The sequence below is a fragment of the Pygocentrus nattereri genome, chromosome 27 (assembly GCF_015220715.1).
Source record: "Pygocentrus nattereri isolate fPygNat1 chromosome 27, fPygNat1.pri, whole genome shotgun sequence".
Lineage (NCBI taxonomy): Eukaryota > Metazoa > Chordata > Actinopteri > Characiformes > Serrasalmidae > Pygocentrus > Pygocentrus nattereri.
The window spans coordinates 11,053,193-11,067,546 of record NC_051237.1 but is presented as its reverse complement, the minus strand read 5'-3'; the positions used below and the strand labels follow the sequence as shown (position 1 = coordinate 11,067,546).

The following is a 14,354-nucleotide window of genomic DNA, read 5'->3' as shown; positions in this document are numbered from 1 at the left end:
TTTGGTGGGTATTAACCTCGTTATCGTCACCAAAATTTGCCCAGTCAGTTATGACTTTTATCCATGTGACTTCTGTATATGTTATGTATACATACATACACATACACGTCTGATCATAGCTAAAATACCCCAGTCTCCTGCTACAAATGAATAAATAAACACTGAAAGTATTAACCTCATAAATCACCCACTCCCACAAACAGCTGCTTCCAGTAAATCCCCTTGACATATTTTATGATTTTACTCCATACTGTGTCGCACTGAGTTCTATGCAGGATGTCCCTCCTGGCCAGAGGGGTCAGAGACATGTTAGTGGAGTATGACACCTTTTCTACAGGACACTATGAGATGTTGCAACAGGGTAGCATGTTTTTATTCATTTGTTTCTCTAGGATTTCAGTAAGTTAACTATACAAATCATCTGTCAGGTTCTGACCCTCAGTGCTGGTGTGTAACCAGCAGTAAGAACCTGACAGATTATATTGTGGGTCAATGCTGAATTTCATTTAAGAATTAAGGCTCTAATAATTTTGCTGGGTTTTTATGAGGATATATTCAGAAATAGATTTGATTGTCCAAAGAATTTAAAGCAGGTGTGCATTATATATTGAGGTGTCCTGTTTGTCTGGTCTGACCAATTCATCACCTGTCAAATTACACAATTTTACACAATAGTGCAGATTTTCCACTAGACAGCATGTTGTCATCATCATTGTGGTGCTCAGAGATGAAGGTCATTTTGCATTTTGCTTGTACAGATCATGTCATATTCACCGCAGAACTACCTTCAGGTGCAGAGGAACAGTGAGCACAGTGAATGTACACATTGTTCACTTAAATGGGGCATACTGATGTTATTGCAAAACGACTGTTAAAAAAATAAATCAGCAAAAAACTGCCCCAAAAGCAAAATCTTATTATATAAGCTGTGCACATAGTTTATGTCACACAGTAATAGTTGTAGTCTGCTCTTAAAGGTGTTGTTTATTGGTTAGTTAGCTCTGTAGTTCCTTAGCGCAGTGGTTTTCATTTCTAATTCTGTAGTGCATGGTATTATACATTTCCTTCTCTGAAACTCTGAAATCTTGTAGGAACTAGATCATGTGAAGTACTTGGTTTTTGGAGAAAAATCCTTCAAGGCATAAAGAAATGGTTTAGCGAAAATCAAACGTACCACTTACCATTTTACCACAAATGTTGATAATCAGAGACATGTTTAATATTTAAATTTTGTTTCTTTAGCAAAATCTATTTTTCTTTTTGCTTGATTTTTTTTGTCAAAACGTTTTTAAAGTTTAATAACTGAATAATTAGTCTCAAGATTAGTAACAGAATAAAAAAATCTGTAGTTGTAGGGATAAAATGTGTTGATTAATTAGAGTTTTTGCTTTTTGGTTAAAAAAAGTGGTAGAGCTCTTTAGTTGGAAGGAAAAGGACCTCATGAAGTGTATGGCACTAATTCATAATAATATAAAATACAAGCCATTCATTTGTATATATTGTTTGATTTCAGAGTGACTTGCTAGCACTACTTTTAAGTTGTTGTAATGCTGGTTGCTTCCATCTGTTTACTTGCATCTCTTGGACGTATCATTAGCTTTGGCCATTTCCCTTTTACAATTGAAACCCAAGTTATTGGTCATGACTTTTATAAGATTAAAGTTTAACATCAAAAAGGAGTTACTTATTGTACATTATGTGTCATTTGCTGTTCATGAATGTGCTTTTATGTTTTAGGGCAAATTGTATTCATCTCTTGTAGTGTATTAGAATTATTTATTGTTCCATGTGGAATGGTCTTATACTGATGTTTAATCCATTGTACAGAAATCGTACAAGCAGTAGGCTATTTCAGACCTCTAATGAAAGCAATTTTCAGAGCTCTAAGAATGTGATTTGAAGAGAGACACTCCCTTTAATATTTTCCTCATACATAACCTCGTGATTATTCCATACTGCAAAAAACATTTACATAAAGTCTAACCAAGAATGAACAGCTCAGCTAGAATGGAATGATTTGAATGATGATGGTGTCTGGTTTTTTATACTTTATTCCTATATCCTCATCTTTGAACAGCTCTTTGTTTTTTGGCTTAGGAGTGGAAATCAACCTGTAGTAAGTTTCAGAAATGCTGAGTGGCTGGATACAAAGTCGGCAATAATTGAGTTTGGGATAACGAGGCCTTCAAAGAGATGCATAAAGACACAATTATTGAAATGGGTCATTGTCCATAGGACCAAGCGAAGAACTAGATGAATTGCCTGTCTATATTTTAAAGAATGGCTTGAAATTAAAGCGTGTTTACTGACTTTTACGTGAAGGGTGATTTAATGAGCCCGGCCACAGTTCAGTTATAGTTCACGGATGGTGTTACTTGGTAATTACTGCAAGAAAAACAGAGGTCAAACTCTGTAACTTTTGCAGGCTATGTATGTGTATTCACACTGTGTACATTACTGTGTATGAGCAATGCTGCCTTCTCTAAGGCCAGCAAGGTCTGGAGGCACATGAGCACAGAATGCCCATCATGTTGAGCAGCACTGTAGCTGTTCACAGATTCCCAGCAGACATGCTGACCTTTCAGTTAAGCATAGTGTCGTCCAAGATTATTCAGATGCTGTGGATTTCTGCAGGCAATTTGTTCTCCATTTTCCCACCCTTGTACAGCACAAAGCAGTAAATATGGCCTAACCTTCCCCAGCCCTCCCTCCAGATTGAACCAGAGAGCGGGGGCATTGTGGCACTCATAAAGAGTGTGTCACGCAGGAAATTAATACCATACATCAAGCACTGGCCACAGACTTCCATTACACCTAAGGAAAAATCCCCCCAATGAGTGCCAACATTAATTTGGCCTAAAAATAATTTACTGGAGTTATTCTTTCTCCCTCCTTCCCTCGTTTCATATGAGAATTCATATGAGGAGCGCAACGGGGTTCACAGTTCAACTCACCGAGGCTGTGTGAGGTGTCTGCTAAGAAATATTGTCCTCTCCAGTAGCCTGCTGCTCCATGTAAGCCTCCATGTAGGGTGCTATCAAGGTGGGGTGAACTAGGGTCAGGCTCATGCAGGAGGGCCATGATGTGTGTCTTGCCAGCTGCCTCCTCATTGTGTGTGGGCCATACTTGTTCTACTGCATTCTTTCTGGAGTCAACCTTATTTATATAACTAGTGCAGCACAAAATAGGCAGACGGTAACATCACGTTGGCAACTTTTTGCTTTGCAAAGCAAAAGAAACCTTGAGTCGTTTCACATATCATTTAGATCTCTGTAACTCAGTTTGAATGGATTTTGGAGATGCTAGCCCACTCATTACAAAGCAGAAGACAAATTAATCGTTCAGACATTTGTCAATAACTGGGACACAGACAATCTGTCATCTTGGTTGTCACCATGCCAACAACAAAGATAACAGTAATTGGTCAAATGACTTCATGTAATTTACAAAACATTTGACAGAAGGTGAAAAAAAAAATATTTGTGTATTTGCCATCTGACAAATTGGTAAACAACTTATCATAAGTAAAACACATGTTCATATTAACCTATTGACAATCAAATAAGTCACAATAAATCAGGCTCAGTGTATAAAAGCCTTTACAGTAATTTTACCACATATACAAGGTGTTATCAGGCAAAGGGGAGTATAAAAGATCCTGAACCATGGGAAAATCAACGCACAACTTTGTCTTTATCTTAAAAAAGGTAGCATCAAAATGTTTGATAAACTGCAACAAGTAATGTTCTACAAATAATGTAGCATATTAATAATATCACCATGAAGAAATTGTCTGTCAAGCAATATAGTTTGTTGACAGTAGCCTTGATTGTCAAGCTATCTATGTGCAGTCATATGTTTGTACCTCTACATCATATATTACAACACCTCAGCCAATTAGATTTTATACATGGAACTATCCTTATTGTAATATTCAGTAACCTAAATGGTGTAAATATAAAAGTACAATAAATTTGTTGGTAACACTAGAAATATGCAAGTAAGTAGTTATGAGAGCAGGAAATGAAAGCCAAGATCCTTGGAGTTTAGGGGTTTAACCCACCTCTGCATAAACTGCTCTTCATACCATTAATTATGTAGTGGCAATGTACATTGTCATTAAAGGGCAAGTGCAATGTATAGCTTTCCTTATGAATCAGTGTGCTTCAGTGAATGGTTTATTTGTTCTCCATAGAAATCGACAAGGAGAGCTGTGGGGACCCTGGCACACCTCTCTATGGCATGAGGGAAGGAGACGGCTTCTCTAATGGAGATGTACTGCGCTTTGAGTGCCAGTTCGGCTTTGAGCTGATTGGAGAGAAGACTATATCCTGCCAGAATAACAACCAGTGGTCTGCCAATGTCCCAATCTGCATCTGTGAGTAAATGCTGTAGATAATAAGCTTGTTCTCAAACACATTAGATGTGCAGTGCATGGTAGTTCTGAGAGTTGTTTCTATAAAGTAAATTATTCTTTTCTTTATAATGCACAACCTAAATTAAATGTCAAGGCTTTTTTCTCATTGACTTGCTCTTGCTGGGTCTCCAGAAAGAGCACAGAGGTTTGAAATAAAATAGAGCTGATTGGTTTATATTAGAAGCTAAAAAACTTTACTTATAATGACATCCTCTATATATAGACACTTTTCTATGGGAATACTTGCTGCAGACTGCAGAGTCAAAATTGCTCCCATGTCTAATTGGAGTAGTGATCAGATCATACCTATTTATAGCCTGTAGACCATCCATGGCATATGCAACATTAATATTTCAGATGGAGTATGGGACCTAATTGCCTGAGGTTTGTGAGCTTCTGAATGTTCCTCTAAAGTAATGGTTTTGGTATTTTCTAAGTGAGAATCGATTTTTAGCATTTGTGGCATGTTTTTGCTCCCCAGACACTTTATTTTGATGACTGGATCTATACTGAGCAAGATAATACAGCCACAAGGCTGTAGTGGCTGTGGTTCACATACAGTATATGTCCAAAATTGTATAGACACCTACCTGCTCATCCAAAGTTTCTTCTGAAATCAAGGGTGTTAATTGAGGGTTTGTCCACCTTTTGCTGCTATAACAGCCTATGTACTTGGGATGGGTTTGCAGTAGATGTTGGAACATTGCTGTGATTTGCATTCAGCCTTTAGTATTAGTAAGGTTTGCTACTGATGTTGGATGATTAGTTCTGAATTACAAACACCATTCCAACTCATTCCAAAGGTTTGGATGGTGCACCATCACTCATGAGAATGCAGTCCCACTGCTTCACAGTCCAGTGCTGGGGGGCTTTATTCTGTTCTAGCTAAAGCTTTGCATTGGGTATGGTGATATTAGGCTCATGTGTAGCTGCTCCAGAATCTCCCGTTGTATATGCATTACTTCTCTCTTCAGATTAGACAAGCTGTCTGTGAGCAATTGAAAGCCCATGTCAGTAATTGGCACACCTCAAGGTAGCTGAACTCCTTAATTTAAAGAGAATATCTTTGGACATACTGTGTATGAACAAAGCCTTAACATTAACTTTCCTTCATTAAAGCTTTTAAAGATGATGTTGCAAATGTAAAATTGTAGTTAAAGTAGCTAGTAGTCTTATGCACCACTAGCAGACCTATATGGAGAGGTTACTATACATTCTTTGACTGCGTTTTTACTCATTTTTATTCTTTCAGTTCCCTGTCTGTCAAACTTCACTGCTCCTATGGGTACAGTGCTCTCTCCGGATTACCCAGAAGGCTATGGGAACAACCTGAACTGTGTGTGGCTGATTCTATCAGAGCCTGGCAGCCGCATCCACCTGGCCTTCAATGACTTTGACTTGGAGGCTCCATATGACATTCTCACAGTGAAGGATGGGGAGCTGCTGGACTCTGCTGTGCTGGGACGCTTCACTGGGACAGAAGTGCCATCTCACCTCACCAGCAACAGCAACATCCTCCGCCTAGAGTTCCAAGCTGACCACTCCATGTCTGGCCGAGGCTTCAACATCACCTACAGCAGTGCGTCTGCCTTTCATAGCCTTTTAGACCTGTCCATGGGTTATAATGTGCAATTTGACTGTATGTTTACATTAATAGGGCAGCAATTTTGCATGAAGATATTGAGCAACTCATTGGAAACAATGAGTAAATAACACATTTTATTGATTTCCTAAGTAAAATTAAGCAGTATTTTGTTTATTTGCTGAATTTAACATATCGGGGATAAAATAAAACATAAAACATGGCCCATGCAAAAGTTATGGCACATTTCATCTTTCATTTTTTTCTAACATGTTAAAGTCAGAAAATAAATATAAAATTGTGCAGTAAAAATTGAAAAAAAAATTTTAAATTTATTTAAGCCATATTTTGGCCAAGTTTGTTTCCTGTAGAGGATGGTGTTATGTAAAAACCTAGTATCTATGCCATAATGGAACCTCTAGAAAGGGTAACTGAAAGAGAAGGAAAAAACATTTGGAACTCTGTTAATGCAACTTCAAAACTTAAAAACATGAAATATTCATGGTGTGAAAAGCAGCAGGTATATTCAAACAGGGTTAAACAAAAAAATGGACCTATAACGTTTATGTGAGCAACAATATAATGTAGGCCTTTTTCCTTTTTTTTCTTTCTTGCTTTTACCAGTCTTTTTAACTGTTAAACCTAGAAGTAGTTATTACTACTCACATTCTAAATGAATATCGAACCCTGTGGAACAAAAATACACCAAGTGCACCTACTGCAGTTCTTAAATTTAAAAAACATCTACAGGACAGCATGCCTCGCATTCTTTTCAACATAAAGCCAATGTTGCACTTCTTTTGGTCTTTGGTTCATGCGTGCATGAATTTAATCTATGCAGTGACACTGTAATGTTCTTTCTTAAAGGAGACACAAAATGTCACGATAATCCATCAAAGCCTTCGAAAGAAAAAGGCTTTTTTTTGCAGTGAGCATATTAGGCTTCTCTCATTAGGAAGGACTGTAAGATCTGGCCTCTTCGTTGGACTGACACATTGCTCTGTGTTGTCTGTAAAGAGCTGTCAGGAATGTGATGGAGCACTGTTAAATCTGTATTCATTCTGACAAACGTTGTGTCCTTCTTGCAGGCCTTTCCTGTCACAAAACATCCATCAGGCAGTCAGACAGGCTGTTTGAGTTCTCTGAGGGCAGCAGCCTTCCAAGCCATCTGCCTCAGGGTCCATTGTACGCTTCATAAAGTCCTGAAAAAAAGTGAAACACAGCTAGGAGGTCAATAGCTCTAAGTAGATTAATAAACAGTGCCCTTAGTGGGAAAGTGTCTGTAATTTTGGAGGCAGCTGGAGTCTTGTTTCAGTACTTAGAGTTGAAGAAGCAGCTGAAAAGAGCCTCTCTAGTTCGCTTTTCATCTCTTACCTCCTGATTTACTACTGGTGCCACTTGCAAAAGAAACATGTTTTGCATTTGATTGCAGGTAAAAACTCTTCTGGTGACAACAGACTTCGAGCACATAGAACATTTGCCAAGATTATAAATTATAGGTTTGCCTTTGGTTCAGACTTGGATTTAGAGTGTGTGGTGCGCACACCCACACTCAAGCACACAGTGATGAAATCTTGTAACATGAGCACTTTGCTGGTGCAAAAATCTTCATGTTGTTTAGTATTTTGGATTTTGAAGACATGCTTGGTACTTTCTATGAATGTGATGTCTATAACAAACTTTGAACAAATGCATAACACATTATAAAACATTCATAAGGCATTGCAAACACAGCTATACATATTCATAAAAGACTTTACAGTTAATTTTATCAGTGAGCAATATACTGCTTTATGCAGTATACTAGTTGAAAGGTAGCTATGTTTTTTCTTTTTACTATTATACCTGTATGTCACAAATAAGCACAGATAATGCAACATAAATATAGTTTGAAAGAAGCTAAGTCTCTTACCTCCAATCTAGTGAGTTGCAAGATAAGTTACTGCAGTTTGTGGTCAAAGGTGTAGGCATCAAATGAGTTAAAGAGAGAGTGGAAGGAAAAGCCAGTTTCTTAGGGTTAGCTTTTAGTCTAGCATACTTCAGTGGATGCTGCTGTCTTTTGGCCTGGTTCTCTGCACCTTCTCAGCTAATACTGATCACATGAATGGCTTGTAGTATTTACCAAATTCCAGCAGCATTTGATGCTCGTAGATGACAGCTTGAGTGAAGAGGAAAATTACTTGAAAAATTCAGATCTGAAACAATATTTAGCCCCATTTTTACCAAGTCAGACAAGCCATTGTGTGCTTTATATATTGTTCATTTCTGTTTTTACTCCTTTGCCCCATAAAAATACATTTACTGCAAGTGTTAAATATGTCCCTTATTAAAAGTGAAAGGACATTCTGGAATTATATACCTTTGTTAATCTATGAAAACATGTTTATTGGTTTTATTTGGAAAAAAAAGACAAAATACAGTGTACCACAATATATAAATCATATTGTAGTGAGACAGAATAAATTAGACTCTTGCGAAGAAAAAAACAGTTATAAGGTTTTATTGACAAAGGGAAATCTAAACTTCTTGTAATTCAAAAATCGAGAAAGAGGAAACAAAAACCAAAAGGGACATCCAAAAAAGTCAAAAGATCAAATGAGGTCAAAAATACGATAGGGTAGGCAGATAGACAGTGCGCGGCATGCTGAGTGAAACTGGGGCAATACTTCACAAAGAAGGACAAACAAACAGTATATATAGAGCTGTGTTCAGTTGAGAAGAATCTGTAATAAGGCGAAGCTGATATAGGCTGGTGTCTGAGAGTTCTGAGTCATGTCATGAATTCTGGCAATTGGAGTTCAGGAGGACAAGAGTCTTAGAAGTATCAGCAGAGTCTGAAGGAGGGGTGGCACATATATAAACAGAAACATCAGAAATCTTAATTGTACAATGATGCACTATATAGCCAGTTTTATTGTGCATTGTGACTTGTTGGCATAATGCATTATAAATGGGGTTCAAAACATGTTATGTTCACAGTGCCAAGTCTGCATTTTAACCTGCCTAGTCTGCCACACACAATGAATCAGGCTATGATTGCCATGGCTCAGATAAACTTTTCTTTAGTCTAACATATGTCTCACTTTTTTTCTACAGCTCATTAATACAGCTTAGGTCTTATGGTTTAAGTTCTTATATACATTCTTATAATTAGGTTATAATACCATAGATCTGTCTGTAATGTACTTTGTCACTTACTGGAAGCTCGCAGTGCATTAAAAATAGCAATGTCAGCTAATATTCCATTCCAGGTCATAAGTTATTAAAAGAATTATAAATCACTCAGTGTGTTTAAAACTAGGCAGGTTATACAATATGCAGGCTGAAACTGAATTTCTGTCATACTGACTACTTAACACGCAGTGAACATTCTTATAACGCATTATGTTAACAATCCATAATGTATAATATGCATGGCCATAAAGTGTAAAGCAAGTGTAATGCATTATAACATGTTATAAAAGTGTTCATAGATTGTTAAGAAGTAGTTCAAGAAGCAGTTATTTGAACAATGCCTTTCTTATAACTTGACAGGCACTTACTGCAACTTGCAAATATGCCAATTTATATATGAAGAAGTGCCTTGAGATCTTATCAGCCTTTGCTATTTCTTTTTTTTCACCCCTAAACAGCATTTGGTCATAACGAGTGTCCAGATCCTGGGATTCCTCTTAACGCCCGGCGATTTGGTGACAACTTCCAACTGGGCAGCTCCATCTCAGTCATCTGCGAGGATGGCTTCATCAAGACCCAGGGTGCAGAAACTGTCACCTGTGAGCTAGACAATGGCAAGGTGATGTGGAGCGGTCCCATCCCAAAGTGTGAAGGTAATTACCCCATCTCCAGTACAGAGAGGTGTCCAATAGGAAGGTCAATTATTACCATATCACTTTGTTCCTATGCAGAAGAAGTGAGCATGTGTCTGCCACTTAGCCAGAGATTGTAAGAGCATGGAGTAGAGACCAGTGGCTAGCGGACCACCTATCTGTAGGCATTAAGCTTCCTGTCAGTCTCTCGTTCTGCGCCTGATTATGTTGCAACACCTCTCATATGATCAGGAGATCTGAGAATGGTGGCCTAAAGGGCCTGGGAGACAGTTATTACATTGTAAAGGTGAAAATTGCTATGATAACGTTTCAGCACTGGTGCTTCATCATTTGATCTTCATTTACAGACTGTATGACCACTGAGTATACTCAGGGCTGCTGTGATGGGGAGAATAAGAGGGAGAACAGCACTCTCTGATAAAGATTGCAATAGCAGTCACTAAGGAAACAGAACAATATTTCTGACACAATATGCCCCCATAATAAGTACATTAATGATAAAATGTCCCCATTTACCAGATACATAATCATTAAGGTTATGTAGAGGAGATCAAATCAACAGTAATCGATTTCTCTTCTAAATAATTAAAAAAATATTCACTTCTTTTTAGAAGATCTGAGAAACCTTCTCAGACAAGTTCTAAATCTTTTTCCACAGCTCCTTGTGGTGGTCACTTCTCAGCTCCAAGTGGGATAATCCTGTCTCCTGGATGGCCGGGATACTACAAAGACTCTCTCAGCTGTGAATGGGTTATAGAAGCTGAACCAGGACGTTCTATCAAGATCAGCTTTGAGAAGTACGCATTCCCTCTCATAAAATTGACACACTGCACAAATCTCTTGGAAGGCTTCACAACATGGACAAAAAACTATACTTTGATTGTATATTTGCAGTATGCAGTATGTCTTGTAGTAAAATTAAAGCCATGTTGGCACACCGTTTACGAGGCATGGTTAAAGACAGACCTGTGTTATTTTGTCCAAAGTTATTTATGCTTGTTGGATAAAGTGAATGCCTTGATTCCTCCAAACACCCACATATCCTTATGTAGGACATGCAAGGCCTGTGAATAAAACACAAGACATTTAGTGATTTGTTTCAGGGCTTTTTAGCTTATTGCAAGCATATCAATGAAGGCCAATATTGCAATAATGATAACAAATGCGATCTCTCAATTTGTTGCGATTGCCCAGGTTTCAGACAGAGCTGAACTGTGATTTCCTGGAGATTCACGATGGGCCCAACCTTCTGTCTCCACTGATCGGCTCATTTAACGGCACGCAGGTGCCTCAGTTCCTGTTCAGCAGCAGTAATCACCTCTACATGCTCTTTACCACCGACAATAGCCGCTCCAACAGTGGCTTCAAGATCCTCTATGAAAGTAAGTTCATCATCAATTTTTCAAGGCCTTAAAATGCAAATATTCCTTGAAGGAATTTCAGTCTCCTGATTAGTTTCTCCTGCTCTGTGTAGAGATTTAGTGGAAGTGAGTGAAAAATACTGCACAACATTAAACACTGATTGAACATATTCATACAATTGATACACCACCAAATACACCTCAACATTAAAATCCTAAAGCATATTTTGAGGATTTTTATAGAAATAGTATATCAATATCAATGAGTATTGGTATCTGACTGATATACCAGCTGAAAAAGCTGGATCAGCAGTCAGTGGGAAATTTGAACTCTAAATCTAGTCAGAAATAGAACAGACTCACGTTGTGCGATATGATGTCATTAACCTTGTATTTCAGCCTGATAGCCTACTTTTAGGTCATTTAATTGCTTTGATTAAAAACAGCTTATTTTGGAGTTCAGTAGATTTTAATAAAGAAACATTGGTTTGGTTTCAGTGTCAGCTGATACTCAAAGTTTGAATAACTTTGACAGTATCAGGAAAGAAAAAGTGGTGTTGTGCTACTGTGAATCTTTTTGGTGTTGGGTTACACTGTGTCATGCAGCTTTTCTTGGCACTAAATGTTCTCTACATCCTAATCCAAATGTGAAAATGTATGTCATATCATGAAAGTAGATTAGTTTCCATATTAAAGAGTGCAGTGTGCCTGAGTTTAGTGGAAGTGCATGAATCCCCCTGCAGGGATTTTAACCTCTGAGGCAACGTGGTTATTGATATTTAAGGGAACCACATGCCACAGATACTACAATGCTACCCTTATTTTTAGCATCTTATGTATATTTCTTATTTATTTTCACAGAGACTCCTGACTGTTTAAATGGCTATATCTAATGCCTACACAAATCAAAATTTCTTTTGTTGTTATTCTTTGTATGGACGTTTACAATGTGCAGATGAGGCAGTGTGATGAACTTCTTCTCACCCTTAAATTTAACACTGACACTGTTCAAATTTTAACACTAAAAGTAGCATTAAAATATCAACACTTGACTCAGACAGTCTATATACAGACTGAGAAAGTGTTAAATTATAACATTTTGAAACACAAATTTGCTGTGTGCTCCCCTGTAACACCAGACTCTGGGTTTTATCAACTCACTCCAGAATCAATTTTTAACTCTGAAAAATCAAAACTGTTTAACTGTAAAATGTGCTGTGTAGGTGTGACAGTGGACGCCTACTCCTGCCTGGATCCAGGAATTCCAGTTAACGGGCTCCGTTACGGCCAGGACTTCTCCATCGGCTCCACCGTTTCTTTTGGCTGTGACTCGGGCTATCGGCTAAGTCATGAGGAACCCCTGGTCTGCGAGAAGAATCACTGGTGGAGCCACCCTCTGCCCACATGCGATGGTAGGCATCCACTGAGGCAATATTGCTCAGAATTATTTTTAAAAATTCACTAAACATAAAAGTGTAACTGGAGGAGAAATGTACACAATATTAGACATTTTGAATATTTTGAAACATGTCACTTTTTAAAATAGCCTGATAATTTTATTTTAGCCAAAAATGTACATACTATTATCATCAGGAGTTAAATTGGGCCAGAGAGGGGTGGAGCACAGCTCTGACACATTTGGTTCGTTTGGACAGCAAATAGAGCTGGGCTCCAGTACTATAATTCAATGGAAATATAATTCATTTCCAGAAGAGTCTAGGTGAAATCCTTAGAACTGTTTGATGAAATTAACCGCAGACAGATACATATTCTTGTTTCCTATTGTTGTTCACTTGTATTTTTGCTGCTACACATTTAAGTGGCACATCCTGCTTATATCATTCCCCTTTATGCTGATTCATGATGATAACTTGATAAATAAATTTGTTAGGGTAAGAACAATGGTCCTCCATCTCCTTTTCCATTTAGAGCCATGTTGGCCATTATGGGCAGCTGCTAACATCATAAAATTGGTAGTTATTATTCTCCTCCAGGTGTGTACAGCTGTCCAATAATGTTGCATTAATTTGAGCGTCAATTCAAAAAACGGTGGAGGACACTCATGCTAGCCATTACCCTTCCTGCATTGACAGTATTATGTGATTGGAGGAAATCTAATTACTGTCTGGAATTGGACTAAACTGGGGAGATAACTAAGGAAAATGTAAATAAATAAATAATTTGTGATGCTTTAACTATAAAGCAGTGCTGATTATTTGCCCGTATTAATCCTGATAAATTTAAAGTCACACCAAAGCATTCTGCTCTTTGCATAGCTAGATATGATTGCCATGACTGAGAAAGCCAGCTTAGGTGCACATTTGCACATAGTCAGCTAACTATGTTACACTGTAACAGTGTTCAAAGATGAATCCTGATAATTAGCTCCATCAATTAGGCAAAGTTAAATTGGTTATTGGTGTTTGGTAGGAAGGCATCTATTCAAATCTGATAGCATTTAACATCTAGTAGTGAAATATTGCATAAAGGTGAACCATTTTACAAGTTATGACTTTAGAAATTGTCAGTTTTTATGACATAAAGAAGACGTGGATTCATTGATCAGTTGGAGAGAGGTCTGTGACCGAGCAAGGCTGGGTAAAGGAGGCTGGCTGCAGAGAGGCAGCAGACTGCAGGTTGTCACACTGCAGCGGCCTTGCACACATATTGACACCTCAGGTAAATTGTGGCCTGATGAAATAGGTTACTCATGTCAAAGCTTCTTAGGTCACCTGTCCTTTGACTTTCTGATTACGTCGACACTTTCCCTTTTCTGAGGGGACAAAGCTAAGACAATGGGAGGCTATTAGGCCGTCACTGAGGAGGATTCTGAAAAGCTATTTACCATGATGGCTGCTGCGGCTGATAGGAGCTGATCTGCTCGCCAGATTAGTCATTCAGGAGCATTCTTTACCTGCACACCGCCTACAGAGAAACCTGCTCTGAGAATCAGTATGGCGTAGCGGTACTCCAAAAGAGCTTGTAGTGGAAACAGCAGTGAGCATTACACATGTCAACAGGATGAAACTTGTTGACAAGATTTGTAAAAAAATAAAAACATTTGTGATTCGTAATTCTTCCTGCAAGATTCCAGAAACATTTTCCATTTATTTTCTGACCAAATCAATTTGCTACCATGAAAGGAAACAACCCGACATAACATTGTA

At 38.0% G+C, this 14,354-nt stretch overlaps 1 protein-coding gene across 1 annotated transcript in view; it reads left to right on the top strand.

Annotated features, from left to right (window-relative positions):
- Positions 1–14,354, top strand: part of csmd3b (CUB and Sushi multiple domains 3b) — a 575,187-nt gene that overhangs the window by 361,831 nt on the left and 199,002 nt on the right. Inside the window, 6 exon segments of the mRNA XM_037535436.1 lie at positions 4,196–4,378; positions 5,670–5,996; positions 9,632–9,826; positions 10,485–10,623; positions 11,021–11,208; positions 12,411–12,599. Of these exon segments, the coding sequence (XP_037391333.1) occupies positions 4,196–4,378; positions 5,670–5,996; positions 9,632–9,826; positions 10,485–10,623; positions 11,021–11,208; positions 12,411–12,599 (1,221 nt within the window).